Source organism: Eleutherodactylus coqui, chromosome 2, assembly GCF_035609145.1.
Source record: "Eleutherodactylus coqui strain aEleCoq1 chromosome 2, aEleCoq1.hap1, whole genome shotgun sequence".
Classification (NCBI taxonomy): domain Eukaryota; kingdom Metazoa; phylum Chordata; class Amphibia; order Anura; family Eleutherodactylidae; genus Eleutherodactylus; species Eleutherodactylus coqui.
Window position 1 is genome coordinate 11,697,359 of NC_089838.1, and position 23,069 is coordinate 11,720,427.

Here is a 23,069-nt window from a genome sequence, read left to right on the forward strand (position 1 = left end):
TGGTGAATGGAGGTGGAACGGGCTGGGGATCCTCCCGGACCGCCTGCCTCCATTCACTGTAAGCAGGCAATGCTTTATAAGTGATACTGGCTGTTAATAAATCGTTCTGCTTTCTGCATGCAGAAACCAAATGACGAACTATAAGCATATGAGTTCTCGTTCGTCGTTTAGTCGTGGCATGCATTTACACCACTGGATGCGGGAATCTGAACAACTTATCGCCCCGTGTAAACGGTCCTAATACTACTTCTTACCAGCATTCCCAGAAGCCTGAAAAGGAAATCTTTTTAGCTGTGCACTGAAAAAGGAATGCAGTATGTGTCACAACATAGTAATTTGGAAAAGTCGAGTATCAACTCTTGTAGGTCTTGAAAAAATGACGGCCATATTGGCTGCCACTAGAGATGAGCGAACGTACTCGGTTCGGGCGTTTTTGCACTCAAGCACCGCATTTTCCGAGTAACTGACTACTCGGGCAAAAAGATTCAGGGGGCGGGGGAGAGAGATTGAGCTCCCCCCTGTTCCCCACTGCTACCCCCCGCTCCACCACGCTGCCCCCCGAATCTTTTCGTCCGAGTAGTCAGTAGTCAGTTACTCGGAAAATGCGGTGCACGAGTGCAAAAACACCCGAACCGAGTACGCTCGCTCATCTCTAGCTGCCACCCAACTTTCTCAGAAACTGATAGAACCAAGGAAGGAGTGAATAAAATTTGTGGGGTTTTTTTGGATGGTGGTGGTGGTGGAGGAGTGGGTAGGAAATACAACAATCAGTGAACACATAAAACGTATCAAAGTATCAAACAAATATAAACTTTTAGATATTTCTCTGCTTTATAAATATTTTCTTAAAACTTTTAGAACTTTTGCACATAAATATGAAAATTTAAATTTTCAATAAATAAAACTCTGCTTTATATAAATAGGTATAAATTAGAAAACACGCGATCTCGGGGACAAACGTAATATCCTAATCCAAGACACTTTAATATACAATATTGTAGACATTACCTTTTCGTTCCACTGCCCAAAATAAGCATAAAAGTGCTGTTTTGCGAACACACAGCGGTGGCCAAAAACTTTAATGGAGGGGGAAATTTGTTCAATGTCAAAACGGCCGCCTCTTGTGTACCACGTCTATATAGAGTGAACAGAGCCAACAGGGAAGGGGCAGTGACCATGACCTATAGCTGCCCACCCTATGAAAAATCTGCAGATGCAACGATACCCAAGGGACAAATCAGATGGATGATTGTCTGCGGTCATGTGACCAAAATACGCCCTATTTTGTGACACAGATGGTAATGTGACCTCCTGCGGTCTTACGTTTCAGTTAGCAATCCATCTTTTCCAAAATCCTGAGCATCAAAACTGCCTTGTAATTCAGCAATATGGAAACAAGGAGGATGTGTCACTCAGCAGTGTCCATTCAGGGCTCTGGAAAAGCTGGGCGAGAACCCCATGCGTGCTGTATTGGCGGCCATATTGGTTGTAACCCAGCTTTCCCAGATATAGCTGTAATCTTGTAGAAGGGAGGACACTTAATACGGGTCCATTAGAGAAACTCTTGAGGCGCCTACCACTGATGATTCAGAAAACCTGGTGATTGCGGCCATAATACATCTTGTGTCAGAGCTCCACTCCTCAGAGGTCGTCTTCATCGTCGAAGGTTTCTGTACATCTCAGAAACGCTGCATCATAGTCGCACTGCGGGACAGACGCCTTAATAATAAATGTATAATAAATTCCTGCAATATTTGTATTTTGTGTATATTTGTACAAGTGTTTGATGCAAAGACACAACTTGATTCACTTGTGGTCTCTGGTGCCGCCGTATTATCATGTACTTTTTAATGCACCAGTGAACCAATGCAAACTCCTGTGAGCCCGCTGCCGTCTTTACCCTCCGCTATGCCTGAGCTAAACCGGACTTACAAGTGATTCTATGATTTGCCTTACTTACTTGTGTGCAGGACAAGAATTTGGCTCTCAAGAAATCAGAGATGTTTTGGTGAAGCCGTTGCTCTCTTTCAGGACTCTCCCATGGGGAACTTTTGTGTGTGGGACTTCTGCAAAGCAAGATATTAAAGTACAGTGAGATACAACATGTATTAAGACTCCAGAGCTGCACTCACTATTCTACTGGTAGACAAGAAGAATGACGTTGTACCAGCAGCACCAGCAATATTCCTCACTGGGTCAGGCCCTCAGATACAACAGCCATACAAGGAGTTCAAACCAAAAGACTCCTATAGAAAGTCCATACAGAAGGAATAGGACTGGCAGCATACGGGGGTGCAATAGAAAATATGATTTATTGCCCCATGACAAACATGAATAACAACGTTTCAGCCTTGTGGCCTTTTCCAAGTTTGTGATGGGGCAAAAAATCATATTTTCTATTGCACCCTCGTATGCTGCCAGTCCTATTTCTTCTATTCTGCTGGTAGTGTCCCTGTTTACATACATTACTTGGGTGCCCCCCCCCCCCATGGGGGGCACCCTCGCAGACAAGCTGCAACTCAAGCCACCCATAAAGAAACATGGGCGTCCGCAGCTGAATTAAGGAATGCAACTTTTTTTTGCGGACCCTTTGATCCGAAAAAAAAATTAAAAATTGCAGCATGCTCCATTTATACTCTACAGCTGCACTCACTATTCTGCTGGTGGAGTCACGGTGTATATACATTACTTATCCTGTACTGACCCCGAGTTACATCCTGTATTATACTCCAGAGCTGCACTCACTATTCTTCTGGTGGAGTCACTGTGTACTTACATTACTTATCCTGTATGATCCAGAGTTACATCCAGTATTATACTCCAGAGCTGCACTCACTATTCTGCTGGTGGAGTCACTGTGTACATACATTATTTATCCTGTACTGATCCTGAGTTACATCCTGTATTATACTCCAGAGCTGCACTCACTATTCTGCTGGTGGAGTCACGGTGTATATACATTACTTATCCTGTACTGACCCTGAGTTACATCCTGTATTATACTCCAGAGCTGCACTCACTATTCTGCTGATGGAGTCACTGTATACATACATTACTTATCCTGTACTGACCCTGAGTTACATCCTGTATTATACTCCAGAGCTGCACTCACTATTCTGCTGGTGGAGTCACTGTGTATATACATTACTTATCGTGTACTGATCCTGAGTTATATCCTGTATTATACTCCAGAGCTGCACTCACTATTCTGCTGATGGAGTCACTGTATACATACATTACTTATCCTGTACTGACCCTGAGTTACATCCTGTATTATACTCCAGAGCTGCACTCACTATTCTGCTGGTGGAGTCACTGTGTACATACATTACTTATCCTGTACTGCTACTGAGTTACATCTTGTATTATACTCCAGAGCTGCACTCACTATTCTGCTGGTGGAGTCACTGTGTATATACATTACTTATCCTGTACTGCTCCTGAGTTACATCCTGTATTATACTGCAGAGCTGTACTCACTATTCTGCTGGTGAAGTCCCTGTGTACATACATTACTTATCCTGTACTGCTCCTGAGTTACATCCTGTATTATACCCCAGAGCTGCACTCACTATTCTGCTGGTGGAGTCATTACTTATCCTGTACTGATCCTGCAATACATCCTGTATTATACTCCAGAGCTGCACTCACTATTATCTCTATACATCGAGACAAGACAGGGGATGTCCATAGTGAAGACCCACATAAGTGAAACAGAACAGCTCATACACTTATAAGGAAGCAGCCCTCTTGCAGCTTCGGTTGTGACTGGAGTTTAAGGTAAAGCTCCAGACCCTCACAAAATAGTCACTTAACATTCTATGTGGATACAAACTAGTTTACGCTTCATGCACCAATCTGCAAACTAATCTGCCCCCATATCTACAGAGATGTGGCGTCTTACCCTGGATTAGATAACTTCTGGTTTGAGTTGCAATCTAGAAATCCAGCAGCCAATTCAAACGCATCATCTATGAGAACCTGAAGACACAAAAACAAAGCGTCACAAGATAGTACGGTCTGGTAAGATACGGCTGCTCCTTATTATAGGTCTTCCTAAATAATTATGTTGGTCTCCATATGTCATGCAACGCTTCCTGGAAGATATATAAATATGAGGTGTAACATATTTGGGGATCCAGGTGACAACCAATAAAGTTGTATTACGGACCTTTCCCACGGGACAGAATTGTCCTCAGAACGCCGTGAAGATCGTCAGTTAGTGGCGGATTTTATGGCGTTCTATGGAACGTCTTGCAGTTTTTTCAGTCTTTGGTTTTTTTAATCATCAGGGAATGTGGGTGATGGAAGTTTCAGGATACATGCCCCCTGTGCCCTCCTTATAGAGCTGACTAACAATGCCTCTAGATGCTGGAACAGCAGCCATGTTGGTCGCTACTCAGAGGATCAATCAGAGGATGGTTACAGTATATTCCATCTGTGTTCCAGAACATTCCATCTGTGTTCCAGAACATTCCATCTCTCTTATAATATCAGGATGGGTTTTCAACCTCTGGATGTAAGCAAAGAAAGTTCCCAATCTCTGACAGCAAGCAGAGATATCGCTAAGGAGAAACTGGAACATGACATTTATTAAAAAGTTGCAGAACTTAGAAACAATGTATAAAAAAAAACAACAACTTTCCAACAAAGTTGCTACTACTTATGGCTTCACCACTTACATCCTCAGGAGTAGACAGAAAAGAGCTGGAAGCCTCCTGGCTCTCCGCCTCACTACCTCTTCTGCCTCCATCGGTATAGCCTGCGTCTGAGTGGTAGGTTAAGGGGCAGGCAGCAGTGTTTCTGGCTTCAGACAAGCGCCTCTGATAAATGTTGGTTTTGCCATCCCGGAGAAGCTCTTCCCACAGGTTGGAGATGGCTTTGGACACCACGGGATGAGTGACCTGCCCGGGTGGCACCACTTTGTTCTCGAGTAACATATCCACCGTCTCCTTATAGAAGTGCATGTACCTGGATGGGAATATGAGCAAGCAATTATCCTTAATCCCTTAGTAATCGAACCGGCCTATATTGTGCCTTAAATCTACCCTCCGTGCCTAAAAAGAAACAAAGATGGCCGAACCGCTTCTCAGACTACATGATGCTCGCTGTGCCTAGTATGCTTCCATGGTCTAAGACACTACATGCCGCTCTGACTGCTCAGTGGGCAGCACTTGTCAATCAAGACAGGTGTAATGTCTTAGACCAAGGCCTCATGTCCACGGAGAAAATCAGGCCCGCCGCGGATTCTCCATGCAGAATCCGCAGCAGGTCCCCCCTTCCCGGGGACATGAGGCCTGAAAATAAGAATAAACTCACCTGTCCTTGATGCTGCGTGTCTCCCCTCCGTCGCGGGCGGATCTTTCTTCGGTCCGGCGGATGTGCTCAGCACGCCGGCAGCATGCCCCGCACGTGCGCGGGGCACATCCGCCAGGCCGAAGAAAGAAGATCCGGCCATGACGGAAGGGAGCGTCCAGGACAGGTGAGTTTTGATTATGGTACGTGTGTTCCGCTGATCCGGACGGCTTCCATAGGCTTCAATAGAAGCCTGCGGGAGACCCACACTAAAATGGAGCATGTCCATTTTTTTTCCTGCACGCGGATCCGCATCTGAAGGGAAAAATGACATCCGCAGGTACTTAACTACCTGCGGGTGTCCAATGCATCCCAATGGGCGCGCGGATCCGCATGCGGGAAAAACGCTGCGGATTTTAACCCCGTGGACATGAGGCCTAATGATGCATGCTAATGTACAGTGTGCATCTGGTAGTCAGAGAAGCTGATGTGGCCATCTTTGTTTCTCCAGACCTGGAGGTTCGCTTAAGGCCTGTTTCACACGCATGACGCGATATCGCCATGAAAAAAAACAAAATCGCAGCTATATATCGCATCAGTGGTCTGTGCGATATCGCTACATTTTCTAGCGGCGATACTGCAATTTTGTGGCGCTACAAAGTCGTGTGACTTTTGTAGGACCACGTGCAAGGATTTTCAATGAATGGCTGTGATTGGTTCATCAAGCGCCGGCTCTGACTGGTTCACGAGCGCTGTGGCTCAGCCAATCACAGCCAACCATTCCTGGAGGTGGGGATTTTGATCCTCCAATCCAGGAAGGGCTGGCAGAAGACTTTAAGCAAATGCCGAGGAGCTTCAGGGAAGAAGACGCACCGGGGAGGACAACGCCTCTTAGGTGATGTACTAGTAATTATTAGGAAATTATAGTAGCATTGCTTCTGGTGCTCTGCTACTTGCACATCACACACACAGCTCTGATACATGCACGTCACACACACACACAGCTCTGCTACATGCATGTCAAACACATAGCTCTGCTATGTTGCTTTCACATATGAGCTGCTTGAGATTTACGAACTTCAGCTGGTGGCTGAGGTGACATCATGGCTTGTCGCTGTGTCATGTAAGCTGCATTAGCTTCACGGCGAAGTTGATCCCTCTGTGGTGACATGTTTGTTCCAACACTGGAGGGCGGTTGACGATTAGATGAAGGCTGGACTGGTGTTGGTGGCATTAGCACTGGAGATGACATGATATCACGTTCAGGAGATGTGAAGATAGCATTAAGGACAATGCTTCAATGTTGTTGGTCAATATGCACTGCCAGCTATGTATGTATAAAGGACCTGGGGTGACATCACTGTCATGTGATCAGGGAGCGAAGCTAAGAGCCGATATGTGTAAATTTGTGAGGTGCTATTTATTGGAGGTGTGCAGCATTCTGACAACCAGGTACAAACTGGCAGACTGAGTACTGCTGTATCTATAGCAACTGAGGCTGCAGGTGTTCGTGGGGGATGTAGTTTGCCCATAATTCCTCACTGCAGAAAGAAGATAAAGGACACGTGATGACGTCACCGTCATGTGATCAGGGGCGGAGAAGAGACATAATAACTGACATAATCACAGGTGCTGCCAGGCTCTGCATGTAACTCACACGTCACACACACACAAATTGGACGGACAACTGGTCGTTAGTAGTTTTGATCATTTATTTATTTTTTCTGTAGCTAAGGCTAAGTTTTGGCTTTGACAGTAGGATTTTCTACTGTCAACATTGCATCGCACCACACAAAAAAAAGCCATTTTGTGCAATGCAACAGAGAGGTAGGCTCCAGAGGGAAACATGGGCTACAAAACCTTGTGGGACGCGGGCATATCGCAAAACCCACACGGTTTTTGACTTGCAATGTCGCAGGCTGCAAAACATCGCAAATGTGAAGGAACCCATAGTAAGGCATTGGCTTCACATACACGCCACTTGTAGCATTGTCGCAATGTGAGAAAATTGCACGACTGTGTGAAACAAGCCTTAAGGACCAAGCGTTTTTCATAGTCGTATTGCAAGAGCCATAACTCCTTAACATTGCTGCATGAGAGTTCGTTTTTGCACAGGTTGTACACCTCCGTGAAGTCAGCACCCCATCTTTCAAAAAAAAGTTACTTTTTTCATAAGTTCTGGATGCACCCCAAAGAGTTCTAGAGTTCCCAATTAATTTTAAAAATAGTTTTAGCGAATTAAGCAAAAAAAAAAAAAAATCAACAAATGTATCTCTGCAGTGCTAACTTCCAAAAATGATATTACTAAATCAGGGAGAACGTTGTAAATATGGGTTCTAGAGCTTCGAGCATTAAGAGTTTTCTTCAGAACTCTTGAAGTGCTACCCAGAACTCTTATAAAATCGCAGGATTTCCTAAAAAATTATTTACACATAACTAATTTTATTATAAATGCGCCGATAAATGCGCAGACCTCACCAGGCCATCTCCCATTTCCCCTCCCTCCCCATCGCAGGCTTACCCTTTCTTCCTCCCCACTCAGTCTGTGCAATGGGAGGGGGCAGGATTGGGGGCAGAGCTAAGTGCTGGTTTGCCCCCCCCCCTCCTATTGATGGCTATGGACATGGGGCGGGGAGAGGGCGGGCGCTTAGCTCTGCCCACACCCCGCCCCTTCTCCATAGCCATCAATGGGAGGTGGTGAGGCGCATTGGCGCTTAGCTCTGCCACGCCCCCTCCCATTGCAGAGACCGAGCAGGGAGGAGAGGTAAGCCTGCACGGGGAAGGGGAGGAGAACAGAGGGAGGTAATTTAGCAGCCACGCTGCTAAACTCCCTCCCACTTACGGCCGCTGCCATGGGCTCCCATAGGAGCCCATGCAGCGGCCCGACGTATTCCGGATCAAACATCGTTCCAGAACTATGTTTTGGGCTCGACGTATAAACGCCCGGCGCTATATTGGCTGGCCAGGTGCTTTTACCTCTGGCAAATACGCCCATGTGATCTGATGCATTGGAATCCAATGCATCAGATCACAGCACATATCATATATGCGCTCATGGGAAAGAAGCCTTAAAAAGATGCATGTGCAGGTTAACTCCCAATCGTGACCGCAGAAAAAAGGCGTATTGTTGGTCACTAAGGGGTTCAATGTACTATTGTTGTCATTGGAAACAGCAGCGCACTTGGTGCACACATGACACATGCAATTTGTCAGACAAGCTATAGTCAAAGACTGAACAAGCAGGGAATGCTGGGAGATTTAAACTCAGAAGCCTTTAAAATTATGACTGCAGTTCTGAGACAGAAGACAGGTTCTGTACAATATCCGGCTGCTGACATGCGGACGTCCATCATTCAGGTGACAAAATATTATATTTACCGTTCAAACTCTATAAGATCCGGAGAGTATGACGCTTTGTTAGCTTGTTCTATCCTTAATTCTTCCACCGACTCTTCGAGGTCTTTCTGTATCACCGGATGCAGGTACAAGAGCACAGGGTCTATCAGCTCCTGACCCGCAGGGCCTGCAGGCGGGCCGCTGACATGGAAAAAACAAGCAAAAAAATAAAGCTGTACATTGTATGGTCCAACCTGCGCACCTCCTTCCCGCCGCAGTCTTTTTTCGTTTTTTCATTTTCCTCACCACTTTCAAAAACTTACACATTTTTATTCTTCCAGTTACATTGCTGCAGGAGGGCTTGTTTTTTTGTAGACAATTTGAATTTTTCAATGACACCACATAATGTACTAGAAAACTTTAAAACATTTCCAAGTGAGGAAAGATGGGGAAAAAAATGGAACTGTATAATTTCTGATGGACGTTTGCTGTTACAACGTTCAAGACGTAGAAAAGATGACGTGTTCTCTTTATTCTACTGATTAGTACGATTATGGCTATACCAAATTTAGGGCTTATTCACACAACCGTATATTGGCTCGGTTTTCACGCTGAGCCGATACACGGTGTCCTCATCTGCAGGGGGGGGAAGAGGATGGAAGAGCCAGGAGCAGGAACTGAGCTCCCGCCCCCTCGCCACAGGAGGGGGCGAGATGGGGGCGGAGCTAAGTACTGACGCTTCGCTCCACCCCCGTCCCGCTGCTCCCATTGCAAATAGTGGTGAGGGGCGGAGAGGGGGCGGGAGCTCAGTTCCTGCTCCTGGCTCTTTCATTCTCCTCCCCCTGCAGACAAGCACACCGTATATCGGCTCGGCGTGAAAACCGAGTCGATATACGGTTGTCTAAATAAGCCCTTATATAGTTTTTTTTTTAATGTAGAACGTAGAACTTAAAAAAAAAACAACAAAAAAAAAAACAAACAGACCAAAATCGTTCTGCTAGAAGTTGTTGGAATTTAAGAAAACTTTCTCTGTGTGATTGTAACGTTGATGTAAGTAAGTGATTACAATATCAGAGCAAACGGAGTACCTGATGTCACTTAGGATGTTCCGTAAATTGAGGAGGCCGGAAGAGTGCCTGAGCTGTTCACTACTACATTTATAGTTTTGGGTTTTTTTCTTTGTATTTTTGTTGGATGTTTTTGTAGAAAAAAAAAAAATTATTTTTCTGCCATGACATTCCAAAACCCGGAAAAATGTTTACTTTCCCATTGGTGTAGCGGATTGTTTTTTATTTTTTGCGGTTATATTTTTCTCTCTGCTGCCCTTTTAAGGTACCAATTTTTTTTATTCAACTACATTAATTTCTGTTTATGTGATGGGGATAATAAAAAAACCCCAAAACATTAAAGGAGATGTCCCGAGGCAGCAAGTGGGTCTATACACTTCTGTATGGCCATAATAATGCACTTTGTAATGTACATTGTGCATTAATTATGAGCCATACAGAAGTTATAAAAAGTTTTATACTTACCTGCTCCGTTGCTAGCGTCCTCGTCTCCATGGAGCCGACTAATTTTTGGCCTCCGATGGCCAAATTAGCCGCGCTTGCGCAGTCCGGGTCTTCTGCAGTCTTCTATGGGGCTCCGTGTAGCTCCGTGTAGCTCCGCCCCGTCACGTGCCGATTCCAGCCAATCAGGAGGCTGGAATCGGCAGTGGACCGCACAGAAGAGCTGCGGTCCACGGAGGAAGAGGCCATCTTCAGCGGTGAGTAGAGAAGTCACCGGAGCGCGGGGATTAAGGTAAGCGCTCCGGTGAGCTTTCTTTACCTCCCTGCATCGGGGTTGTCTCGCGCCGAACGGGGGGGGGGTTGAAAAAAAAAAAAACCCGTTTCGGCGCGGGACAACCCCTTTAATTACGCCATTGATTTTGCATTTTCTTCTTTTTTTTTTTTACTTACCATATTTTTTGTCTCCCCAAGAAACTAGAAGCGGTGATCATGTGATCACTTACATAATGCTTTGGAAATGAAGGAAGAGATCTGGAAAAAGACCAGGGTCTGGCACTCGAGGTCAACAGTAGTAACAAGGCTTCTCTTTATTAAAACCAGCAACTTAATGTGTTTTGAGGCAATACTCCTCTTCATCAGACACTGGGACAGTATACTGTAATGGTAAGACCATATCTTGTTCTGCCGCCTGTGTAGTCGTCCATTCCACTTCTCTCAGGACTCAGCATTCTGATGAAGAGGCATATAGCTTTGAAACACGTTAGGTTGCTGGTCTTAATAAGGTGAGGTTTTGTTGCTACTCTTGGCCTCGAGCCCCATCTATACCCATATAGGTTACTTCGGTGTTAGGTGCCGAATCTTCTGCTTCTGTGTCTGCCAAACATAGGTGTCGTCCCATTCTCTCTGTTCCCTGAGCCTATATTCACTCTCTTCCAGCACTCCTAGGGTTAATATGGACAATGTCTTCATTCGGCCTTACATACTATGTAATAGCTTCTGGTCTCTTGTTCAGCTGATGCTCCTTTTCTAATCACCGTCCTATATAGCTGCCCTGGGCCTTTGAGACCTTGCTGCAGTGTTGTTGAGAGTTTGTTCCTATCGCTTCATGTCCAACCACTGCTTCAGCAGTTACCTTGCTGTCTACTTGTGTTCTGTGTTCTTTGTTCATATGCTCTGTGGTCTGTTATTCCCTTCTCTGTTTATCCTTGTCAGTTTGTTACTCTTTTGTTTCTGTATTCCCTGGTGTTCTTCTATCTTCGTCCTATAGATGTTCTGGCCCGCCAGGGTAAGTCAGTGCCTAGAGGAAGACCGTGGGGTCGTCCTTATCAGGACGTGTGCTCCACTTGTAGGCAGGGGTCTCCCTTTCCTGGTTATCAGTTGAGGGCAAGATACCTTCCTTTGTTTCCACCCATATACAGGGCTGTTCATCTGGTATCTAACCTCCCATGCAGGGGTTGGCTGACAGCCGTGCTGGATCAGATTTTCACCTACCCGGTAGGTTGACAAAGTGGTTCCACATCCACAGTCCTTACATTCAGATTCTAGTCTCTTTTCCAAAGCTGTACTGCATTTCCATAATGCCAATGGAACCCCTTGTTATCGTATCTATTTGTTAGTAGAGGAAGCCTCCTTCCCAGTGTCAGACTCCAATAGTGACTGCAACATCTAAGGGGTTAAGCGACCAAGATTGGTGATAACTCGGATTCGTGGCAGCGTGATCTTGGCTGTGTATTACAGCTGCCCCCTGTTGATGGCACAGGCACAGCTATCCTCTGTGCTAGGAACTCTGTAATTTGGATGTAATGGTACATCCATCTGCAGGAAGGAGTTACACCCTATGAACCCACACCCCATGCATCTGTCCTACTAGGGGTTATGAACCAATGGCTGTCCTCACATACTCAGAAAGACAGAAGGTCATTGCAAATAAACAGCACCACGTCCGTGTATGGCAATGGCTGCTCTTTGAGCTCAATGTAAAGCATCAAGGAAAACATGGAGAACCCCTTTAGAGACGCATTCGCATCCGTGTCACCTACCCCTGACTGCTACGGAAGAGCTGTAAATATTCATCCTTGATGTCCTCCAGGCTACAGGGACTGCTGTCATCCATGAGAATGTGACCTTAGGGACAGAGATTCACAGTACGGTGTATGGTTACATATATACAGTATATACATACTATGCTCCCTTCAGTATACAGATGCACTCACCTTTCATTTTTAGTAGAGAGCTCAAAGTATTCTCCAGCTGCAAAGTGTACTGTTTAGTCTGCTGCAGAACCTCTTTCTAGGATATGAGAGACATCGGTAAAGCAACACTATGAACAACTGAAGCCGATCTTACTATCTCTGCACCATTCTGTACATTAGACTTATACCTATATGGGCCAAGAGCCCCCCCCCCCCCCCCCCACACTCAGCCACAGAGGCTCCCAAAAAAAATTAGACTGGCCATATTTGATGACTGGACTCCCCTCTATTCATCTGAACCCCCAACCCAGACTCTTCTTTGACCATCCATACCCCCACCATAAACTCCACTCCATCTGTACCCCCACTCCAGACTCCCCTCGGACCAGTCGTATCGCACACTCCAGACTCCCCTCGGACCAGTCGTATCGCACACTCCAGACTCCCCTCGGACCAGTCGTATCCCATACTGCAGACTTTCTTGGTACCAACCAGACAACCCCTCCCCAGACTCCACTTTACCATTTATATCCTTCTTAACTCCTGACTTCCATCCAACCATCAATACCCTACAACCCAGACTCCATTTCAACCATTCATACCCCGAACTCCCCTCCGACCACACACTTCCCACAGTCCAGCCTCCCCTCCGACCACACACTTCCCACAGTCCAGCCTCCCCTCCGACCACACACTTCCCACAGTCCAGCCTCCCCTCCGACCACACACTTCCCACAGTCCAGCCTCCCCTCCGACCACACACTTCCCACAGTCCAGCCTCCCCTCCGACCACACACTTCCCACAGTCCAGCCTCCCCTCCGACCACACACTTCCCACAGTCCAGCCTCCCCTCCGACCACACACTTCCCACAGTCCAGCCTCCCCTCCGACCACACACTTCCCACAGTCCAGCCTCCCCTCCGACCACACACTTCCCACAGTCCAGCCTCCCCTCCGACCACACACTTCCCACAGTCCAGCCTCCCCTCCGACCACACACTTCCCACAGTCCAGCCTCCCCTCCGACCACACACTTCCCACAGTCCAGCCTCCCCTCCGACCACACACTTCCCACAGTCCAGCCTCCCCTCCGACCACACACTTCCCACAGTCCAGCCTCCCCTCCGACCACACACTTCCCACAGTCCAGCCTCCCCTCCGACCACACACTTCCCACACTCCAGACTTCCCTCCAACTATTTATACCCCACACTTGTTTTCCCTCCAGCCATCCGTATCCCACACCCCAGACTTTCTTCCAACCAACCAGACACCCCTACCCCAGACTACACTCCGTCTGTACCTCCACTCTAGACTTTCCTGCAACCATCCGTATCCCACACACCGGACTCTACTTTACCATCTGTATTCCTAACTCCTGACTTCCATTCAACTATCAATACCCCACAACCCAGACTCAATTTCGACCATCCATACCCCACACTTCCCTCTAACCATTCATACCACACAACCCAGACTACCCTCCGACCATCTGTACTCCTCACCCTAAACCCCACTCTGACCATCCGAACCCCACAGTCCATCCATATGTCAAGATAAATCTACATCCCAACCTTTGTGACTTGTGTATCAGGATCAGGAAACATCATTTCTTGCAGTTGCTGGATAAGATGTGGGACTGCTGAGGTTTTTGGAGTTGTAGTTTTAGGCTTCCTTGATCGTTTTTTGCCTCTTTCCTGTCTGTTTCTTACTTTCTTGCTGCTGCCTTCACCAGCCGTGTCCATTCAGCCTGCAAACACGCTTCATATATGTCTGTATAAAGGTTAACATGTATCACAGGATTGTGCGTTATTTCTGCCTCAATAACTGTCTGTCACTTAGGCCTGGCTTCCGATTCTACATGAGAGGGCGAAGCATGGCAGGAAAGCTCTTTGATGTTTGGAGTCTGACTCCACCCCCCACCTTGCAGGCCAATACAGTTTATGAGGCTTGGAGTATCCCTTTAACACCTTCCTAATATTTTCTGTACATGTATAATAATGTCAGAAGGGGAGAATGGAGCCACGAAATGACCAAGAACCTGGCCGTTTAATCCCTTAGATGCCGTGATCAATGTTGACAGCAACATCTAAGTGCTTAGAGAGAGGGAGAGAGCTCCCTCTGTAATCTGATTATGGGTTGCCAGCCGGCAGATGGACGGCTAGTCAAGGGATCCATGTCTGCCAGCATACATAGTTCTTCCAATACGCCCTGACAGAGAGAGTGCTTAAGGGGATAATGCCAGGACTCAAACTTATCTCCCATCCACAGTGGAGGGGATAACTTTCATTGGTCTGGGTCCAACCATTGGGATATCTACTGATCCAAAGGTTCTCACATGAATGGAATAGTGGCAAGCATGTGCGCTGCAGGTCTGGTCATTTCAATAGGACTGCTGAACATATCTAGCACTTGAACTGCCACAACCTCTATAGGCTACATTTACATGGGCGAGTCTATCGGGGGAGTTCTGTGCGCTGCGAGATGCACAAGACTCTCATGGATTAGAACTAGAGATGGGCGAACGTACTCGTTTAGGGCGATTTCACAATCGAGCATCGCTTTTTTCGAGTAACTGACTACTCAGGCGAAAAGATTCGGGGGGCGCCGTGATGGAGCAGGGGGTAGCAGCTCTCTCTCGCTCCCCCCCCCCCCCCCCCCACTGCAACCCCGGCGCCCCCCGAATCTTTTCGCCCGAGTAGTCAGTTACTCGAAAGAAAGCAATGCTCGATTGCGAAATCGCCCTAAACGAGTACGTTCGCTCATCTCTTCTTAGAACCCATTATTTGCAATGGGTCTATTTGCATATGACATTTTTCAGTGCTGCCAGATGGAGAAATTGCAACATGCCCTATTTTGGGGCAATAACACCCATTATTTCCCATGGGAGACAAAAATGGCATGTGTGATTTTTCCCATTAAAAGTGCTGGACATGCAATTTTTTTTACTTTAGGTGTATGAAACTTGCATGATCTCAAACCAATATCGTGCTCGCCTTAGGGTGCATTCACACGACCGTCTATCGGCTGGGTTTTTACGCCAGCCGATACACGGCGTCTCTCTCTGCAGGGGGAGGAAGCTGGAAGAGCCGGGAGCACTGCTCTGAGCTCCTGTCCCCTCTCTGCGTTATCAGCACAGCGCCAAACACTGTCAAACTCTACCATTAATTTTATGGGGCTGCTCAGACAGGCGCTAAAACGCCACGTTTTTCAATACGCTCTACTTTCATGCGTTGCTGCATTTTAAAACGCGATGCTTTGCCCCGTTGAAATGAATTGGGCGCGTTTTCAGCGCTAGAACGTGGTTACTGCGTTTTCAGCTGCGGTTTTTTCAGTTCAGCCGTTAACAGCTTCCTTGGTTGCGTTTATAGTTGTGCTGAAAATGCAGTCAAACGCGGTCAAAAACGCCCGTCAACGCAGCTGAAAACGCAGTAAATGCGTTAACGCTGCGTTTTTACCGAACTCTGACTGATGTAAAGCCAAAACCCCCAAAACAATGGCGGAATTACGGTTTTTCCTTTAATATCACCCATTACATTCTTCACTATATTATTTGGTATGTTAAATAATACGATTAAAACATACAACTCCTTCCACGAAAAACGAGAACGCGTACTGCGACGGCAAAATAAAAAAAAAAGTATAATTCTTGGAAGTTGGAGAAAAACGTCCCGCACGAGGACGGCTTAGGGCTCCTTCACATGACCGTACGGGCGCGTGACACGCAGCGCGTGAAGTGGAAAAAAAAAAAATACTCTCATTGATCTGTTCCTGTTAGCGTGTAGAGAGGAGGACAGCAGCGTGATCTAGGTCTTCGCGTTCCGCGCAGCGACGGTCCTATACTTTGCGTGTTGGCGGCGATTCACAGGCGACCCCGTTGTCCCCAAGAGCGGGGAATTAAAAAAATAATAATACAGGGTCACACGGCGCATGTCCGTGGGAGTGAGATACGCGGTCAAGCGGCATACGTTCGCTACCAAACGCGGTCTCTCTCAGCTTACGAAGCCACTTTTCTGCCAAGGTATACGGATTTTTCTCACATGGCCGCCAATTGCAGACATCCGGACACGTGCGGCTGCGGGGTTTCCATACGCTTACGACAAAACGGGATTCAGAGTTTACAGCAATATCAAAAGCAGGTCAAGACGGATTACGTTTACAGCGCGTGCGATACTAATAACGTAAGCGTATGCCTGCCGGCGTTTTTACATGTACTTTTCTTGCATACGTGAAATGTGCAGCGGCCAATGTGGACCCTCTTCAGGCGCCATAACGCTTTATGGTGTCAACAACTGCGGTCCACGTCCCAACGGATGTGACTCGGGGCAAGTAGCGTGCGACGTATTGGGGCGTAATATGCGGGCTGTGGGGATTTACCAGACGCATGCTACATGCCTAATACGCCGTGAGCATACGCATTCATGTGGCGAAATAGGTTGATATCTTGCGTGTTTCTACCGGTCGGCAGTTTCTTTTACGTGAATGCGCAGCATATTTGCGTGTATGACAAAACACAGAAGGTCCCATTGAGCGTGTGCACAACTACGCAGCGAGTACGCGGGCCTCCTGCGCATTTACACGCGGTCATTGAATTCAATGGACTATTGTTAGAAAACCGCACCAAAAGAGGATAGGCTGTGCTTATTTCACACAACCAAAAGTGGCAGAAAATACACAGTTGTGAATGAACCCACTGAAGCGGGCTCCATACGTGTGTGAATGAGCCCCAACTCATGAAGAGCGAACTTCCCCTTTAAGGCTGCTGCACTGAGTCCTCCTTTATTATAATGAACTTATTAACACTACTGCGTGTCAATGTGGACATTAAGGACCTTACCAGACAAGCTAACATGTAAGGCAGGCCGCTGTACATACATGTAACATGACAGAAGCCCCGCCACACACACACTTACACTACAACTTACTGCCCTAGGACCGGCCCGCCACCGCAGGGTGCACTCCTCTATAGCACAGCTGCGGAGTTCCATCCTCAGCTGACGTCATCAACAGAGCCCCGGCAACTGGGAGCAGCGCGCTGACCAATCACAAACGAGGAGAACCAATCAGTGGATGGTTAGCAGCCAATCATGTGCGCGGAAGGTCTAAACACTATATCACGTACTGCGGAGGACAGAAGGGGAGGATTCGAGAACGCAAAAAGGCGGGAGAATGTTGGGGCGCGTAGAACGTGGACACGTGACCTGCCTGGAACGTTCTAGAGCTAAGAAATGACCAACTGTGGAAGTCTGAAGTAAAATAATAGCTTCCCCTCCCTGGAGACACATGGAAGCCCTGATATACCTTCTTCTGGATGTCCCCATGGGAAAGTCAGTCACAGTTTCACCTAATAGATTGGCATTGCCCTAGAAGTCAAAGTGTTCCCAAATGTGCCAACTGGGGCCTCAGGGTTTCCAGTCACGATTTATGAATAGGTTTCTGGCAGAGTAGAGTCTAGAACTGCGCTAGATTAAAGGCGTACGTGGGGGGTGGAGGAGGGGGTTTAGACAAATTTGCAAATAGTTTGGGCCTACAAACTCAACTGTCCAGCGTCTGCCTGACACATTTATGAAGCGCTAGTAAAAAATGGCGCTAATGAAGCCTAATGAGAGCTGGTGGCAATGAAGAGGCATTTGACACAAATCCAACTACACTGATCTTTTTTTCGGGTGGTTTTGCCACCATTTTCTGTTTTATCGTCATTATTCTGACTGTTGACTAATTATTTTACATTAGTAGATTATGCAAAATAACATTTTTGGAGCAAAACATAACCCCAAATGCGAATTTAGGCAATTTTGGTGCTTGTGGTAGTGTTATGCGCAAATTGGCGCAAAATAAACCACACAGATAGGCTGGGTTCACACGGGGTGGAATTTCCGGGCAGACTTCCTGCACGGAAATTCTGCCTGCGATTGTAATCCCGGGATTAAGCAGCAAAGTGGACGAGATTTGCAAAAACCTCATCCACACGCTGCGTCCGAGCCGTGCGGAAACTAGCATTCAAGGCCGCAGTCAATTGTAGCGCTGCTTCCGCTGCCGGCTCTCTCTTCTCTATGGGGAGAGATGGCCGCAGAGGAATACAAGCGGCGAAGCCGCTTCAAAATCCGCGCCGAAAGGCACTGGTTTTGAAGTTGTCTCCCTGCTGCAGAAATCTTGCGGAATTTCCGTGCGGTCTCGCTGCGGACACTCACGATTAATCATTTATATTGTCCATTTGATTGGAGCACTTCTCCGCTAAACCTCTATTGCCATCTTTGCAGAGGTCTTGTTTCTGCGGTGTAACCACTGCAATGAAATGATACCCTAAGGCCTCATGTTCACTTGAAAAATACAATCCGCGCAGAATCTGCTGCGCATTTCCGCGGCGGATTTGCTTTAAATGGTATTTTTTTGCATGCAGATATCCGCACACATTGCTATCAATCCGCGGCAGAATGGAGCATGCCGCGTTTTTTCTCATGCGTGTGAAAAACGCAATTTTTTTAAAATGCCATCCGTGGGTGCAAAAATCAATTTAATGGACCCGCGGATGGCCAATGATTCCCTATGGGCAAAATCTGCTGCGGATTCCGCGGCGGAATCCACAATTCCATTTAGCTAGTGGACATGAGGCCAAAGGAGGCCAAAGAAGACTTAAAAATCGGCAGCGTTTTTCCCGCACGCGCATCCGCGCCCCATAGGGATGCATTGGATACCTGCAGGTAGTTAAATACCTGCGAATGTCATTTTCCCCTTGAGGCGCGGATTGCGTGTGCGGGAAAAAAAACGCGGCATGCTTCATTTTAGTGCGGGTCTCCCGCGGGGGTGGCTCCCGCAGGCTTCTATTGAAGCCTATGGAAGCCGTCCGGATCCTCGGTGTACCCACGCCTGAATTTCTGCTCTCCGCACGCGGGAGAGCAGGAGTTAAAAAAACAAACTGAGCGCCCGGCGCATGTGCGCGGCACGCTGCCGGTGTGCCGAGCACATCCGCCGGGCCGAAGAAAGAAGATCCGGCCGCGACGGAGGGCAGGTCCGCAGCGTCCGGATAGGGGAGTAAATTCTTCTTTTTAGCCTCATGTCTGCGGGAAAGGAGAGACCTGTTGCGGGATTCTCCATGAAGAATCCGCGGCGGGCCTGATTTTCCCCGTGGACATGAGGCCTAATTATACGGGTCGGGACAATCACTACGATCAGTCGGCATAGTTGTGTGAGGGCTCGTTTTTTGTGGGACGTCCTGTAGATTCTATTGGTAAAATTTTCAAGTACTTACGACTATTTGGTCGCTTTTTATTAACCCTTTTCTTGATGACGGGGGAACCACAAAAAGCACAATTCTGGCACTGTGTATTTTTTTTCTGACATTCTTAACCAAACAGGAAGAATATTATGCTACTTTAACAGATCAGACTTTTCTAGAAGCAGCAATACCAAAAATATTATATATATATATTTTTTTTTTTTTTTTTTTTTTTTACTATAAATAAGGGAAAAGTTTTTTAGTTTTTTTTTTTAATAATGAATTACATTTTTTTTTTACTCGTTTGTACATTTTTTAAAAATTTCTACCTAGAAGTTTTCAGAAAGCCTCCAGCTTCCATGGCATTTGAACCATATTCCTCGATCTGATTGTGTGGGAGGCCGTTCGGGACCCCCAAATGCTGATCAGGACATTTAAATGCGCTGTCATAATTGACAGCGGCATTTAAAGGGTCAATAGCCATGATCAGCGTGAGCGGGCAGGTATCAACACCCTCATTATTTAGAGTGGGATTGACCCCCTATCCCACTCCATTAAGACAGTGAACCTCCATGATCCAATGGAGATCATTTTCTAGATAGAACATGCCAATGTGTTTCCCGCATAGCATCGAATCATGGTGCCATGCGGGGAAGCATCGCTCATGTATGTGACCCCATTTAAAAGAACGGGGTTCATATTTGTGCATCTAAAAAACACACAAATCTTGCGTGATTTTGTAGTTCGTGTGAAGCCGGCCCAAGGCCTCATGCCCACAGCCCCGTTGGATTTCGCCTGTGAAATCTCGCATCGGAATCAGACCCAGTGGTGACGCTATTGCCCGCGATTCTTCCACTGTGCTCACAGCACAGAGTATCGCGGGGCAGACAACTTCCATTGACTGCAGTGGAAGCCGTCCGCGCGATTTTCTGCAAAGAATAAAACATGCTGCGATTCTCCCCCACGAGCAGAGAATCACAGTTGATGTCCGCTCGTGGGCAGGGGAGAATCAATTAACAAAGCATGTCCATGGACGGCTATTGCTGCAGGATTTGCAGCGGGTGTCTGGCTGTGAATCCCGCAGTGATTATCCATCCGTGGGCATTCGGCTTAAGGCACAATGTCCATGGGCGAATTTTAATTATAAAATCTGCGCGTATCTTCCCCGTGGAAGATCGGCAGATCTGAAAGCCCATAGGGATGCACTTGCATCCGCAGGGCAATTTACTGCATGTGGATGTGATTTTTGTTTTCCCCGGCGTGCGGATCGCACATGCAGAAGAAATCGCAGCATGCTTCATTTTCCTGCGGATCCTGCAGGGACAGCTTCCATTGACTTCAATGGAAGCCATCATATCCGCGGCACAGCCACAGCTGTCATTATGGCTGTGCCGTGGGAGATTAAAAAATTTTAAAAAAAAGTGAGCATGGCGCATGCACAAACTTACGATGCATTTTCAATAGAGATGAGCGAGCATACTCGCTAAGGACAATTGCTCGATTGAGCATTGTCCTTAGCGAGTACCTGCCCGCTCGGAGGAAAAGGTTCGGCTGCCGGCGCAGGTGAGAGGTGAGTTGCGGCAGTGAGCAGGGGGGAGAGAGGGAGAGAGAGATCTCCCCTCCGTTCCTCCCCGCTCTCCCCTGCCGGCAGCCGAACCTTTTCTTCCGAGCGGGCAGGTACTCGCTAAGGGCAATGCTCGATTGAGTAATTGCCCTTAGCGAGTATGCTCGCTCATCTCTAGTTTTTAACATTAGAAAGTCCCTTTCACATTCATGTTAAAAAAACGCAAGTGAGTAGCAGGCCTCCTGCCCATGGACGAAGTGAGATACGCCCGCGGTTTTACGCCACGGGAATCCAGCAGGGATAAACAAAAAAGTCCCTGCTGGCGATCGCACAAAAACGCGCTTTTTAATGTAGACCTCCCGCCACGGAAAAAAACGTGGTAAAATAGAACATACCGCAATTTTTTTTTTCTGTGGTGTAAATCTGCGGCAGAATCCTGCATGTGAGGACTGAGCCATTGGGTTCAATAGAACCTGATAGCTGCGTTACTGCACGGCGGGGAACGCGGCATAAATCTGGCCGTGGGCATTAGCCCTAAGGGTTGGAGGCTCACAAGGCGGGGAAAACCAATGGTGAATTTTCATTAGATTTTAGGACTTTCCATGAAATGTATCTGAAAGGGACATTAGATTGTGAGCTCCAATGGGGAGTGATGACAACCACGGTGCAGCGCCACAGAACGAGTTGGTGCTATATAAGCAATACGAATATATAAATGAATATAGTAACATAGTATGATATAATGTATATACAGATCTACTAGTTCAAGGGTGTCAAACTCATTTTCACCGAGGGTCACATCAGCCTTATGGTGACCTTTAAAGGGCCGGTTGTAAGACAGTATAGGCCTGTTCACACAAGTGTATTTGCGTACATAATATGCAGTGAGTAGAAGCCATTGATTTCAATCAGTTTATTCACATGATGTAAATTTTCACACAGCATGACCTATTTTGTTGTGTACTACACAACCCAATAGGCCATTGAAGTGAATGGGCCGCGCAAATACGTGGTGAATGTGCAGGAAACCTACCGTATGTATTCACTGCATATTTGCGCACCATCTCAGTGGGCCCATCTGGGTTCTTTTTTGCGTGGCCAAATAGACAGGCATAAGTGATGTTCGATTGCACAAATATGCAGCGTATTTGTGCGACCGAAATACGATTACGCCCGTGTGAAGGAGCCCTAATAGTGACCCCCTATAGTGGTTGCAGTAGTAATAGTGACAGATAGTGGTCCCAGTAAAAATAACGACCCCCACAGTGGCCCAATTAGTAATATTAACCCCCTCAGTAGTAATACCCCCATAGTAACATTAACCCCCCTCAGTAATAATAAGCCCCCCTCCGTAATAAGCCCCCCTCCCTTGGTAATAATAAGCCCCCCTCAGTAACGATAATAAGCCCCCCTCAGTAATAATAATAAGCCCCCCCTCAGTAATAAGCCCTCCTCAGTAATAATAGTTCCCCCCAACCCATATACTTACCTCCTCCTTGCTGTCAGTGCTGCTCCCCCTCTGCTCGCACTGAGCCCGGGTGCACTCTGACGTCAGTGTGTGCGCTCGGCACGCTTCCTTCCCAAGTCCTCTCCTGCGGAACTGAAGAGCAGGGGACTCAGGGGAGGAGGATCCCAGCTGCACACTGACATCAGAGTGTGCGCCGGGATCAGCACTAACAGTGATTACCAGCGCGAAGCTGTGGCACCCCAGCTGGTAATTGCTGCAGTGGTGAGCTGCGGTGGCACGCTGTGGGCCACATAACATGAGACAGCGGGCCGGATTCGGCCTGCGGGCCTTGTGTTTGACACGTGTACTAGAACATTAATATAATCTGTAATAAACATTATAGCGTGGCTGTGATATAACAGCATGCAGTGTGATGGAACACAATACGGCATTACACTGCAGGGCTGTAATAAATGCTTCGTTTTTATTAGTGCTCATTATTATTGCTCC

The 23,069-nt window shown here is 47.1% G+C and overlaps 1 protein-coding gene across 1 annotated transcript; it reads right to left on the bottom strand.

The window, feature by feature from the left end:
* Positions 1 to 1,641: 1,641 nt before the first annotated feature.
* STRA8 (stimulated by retinoic acid 8) lies at positions 1,642 to 17,338 on the bottom strand. Its single transcript, XM_066589187.1, has 9 exons — positions 17,258 to 17,338; positions 13,907 to 14,105; positions 12,353 to 12,428; positions 12,179 to 12,263; positions 8,674 to 8,832; positions 4,683 to 4,971; positions 3,905 to 3,981; positions 1,961 to 2,066; positions 1,642 to 1,704 (listed from the first exon to the last, which is right to left on the bottom strand). The coding sequence occupies exons 2-9, from the start codon at positions 14,075 to 14,077 to the stop codon at positions 1,642 to 1,644; spliced, it is 1,026 nt and encodes a 341-aa protein (XP_066445284.1). The 5' UTR covers positions 14,078 to 14,105; positions 17,258 to 17,338.
* Between the last annotated feature and the right edge of the window lie 5,731 nt (positions 17,339 to 23,069).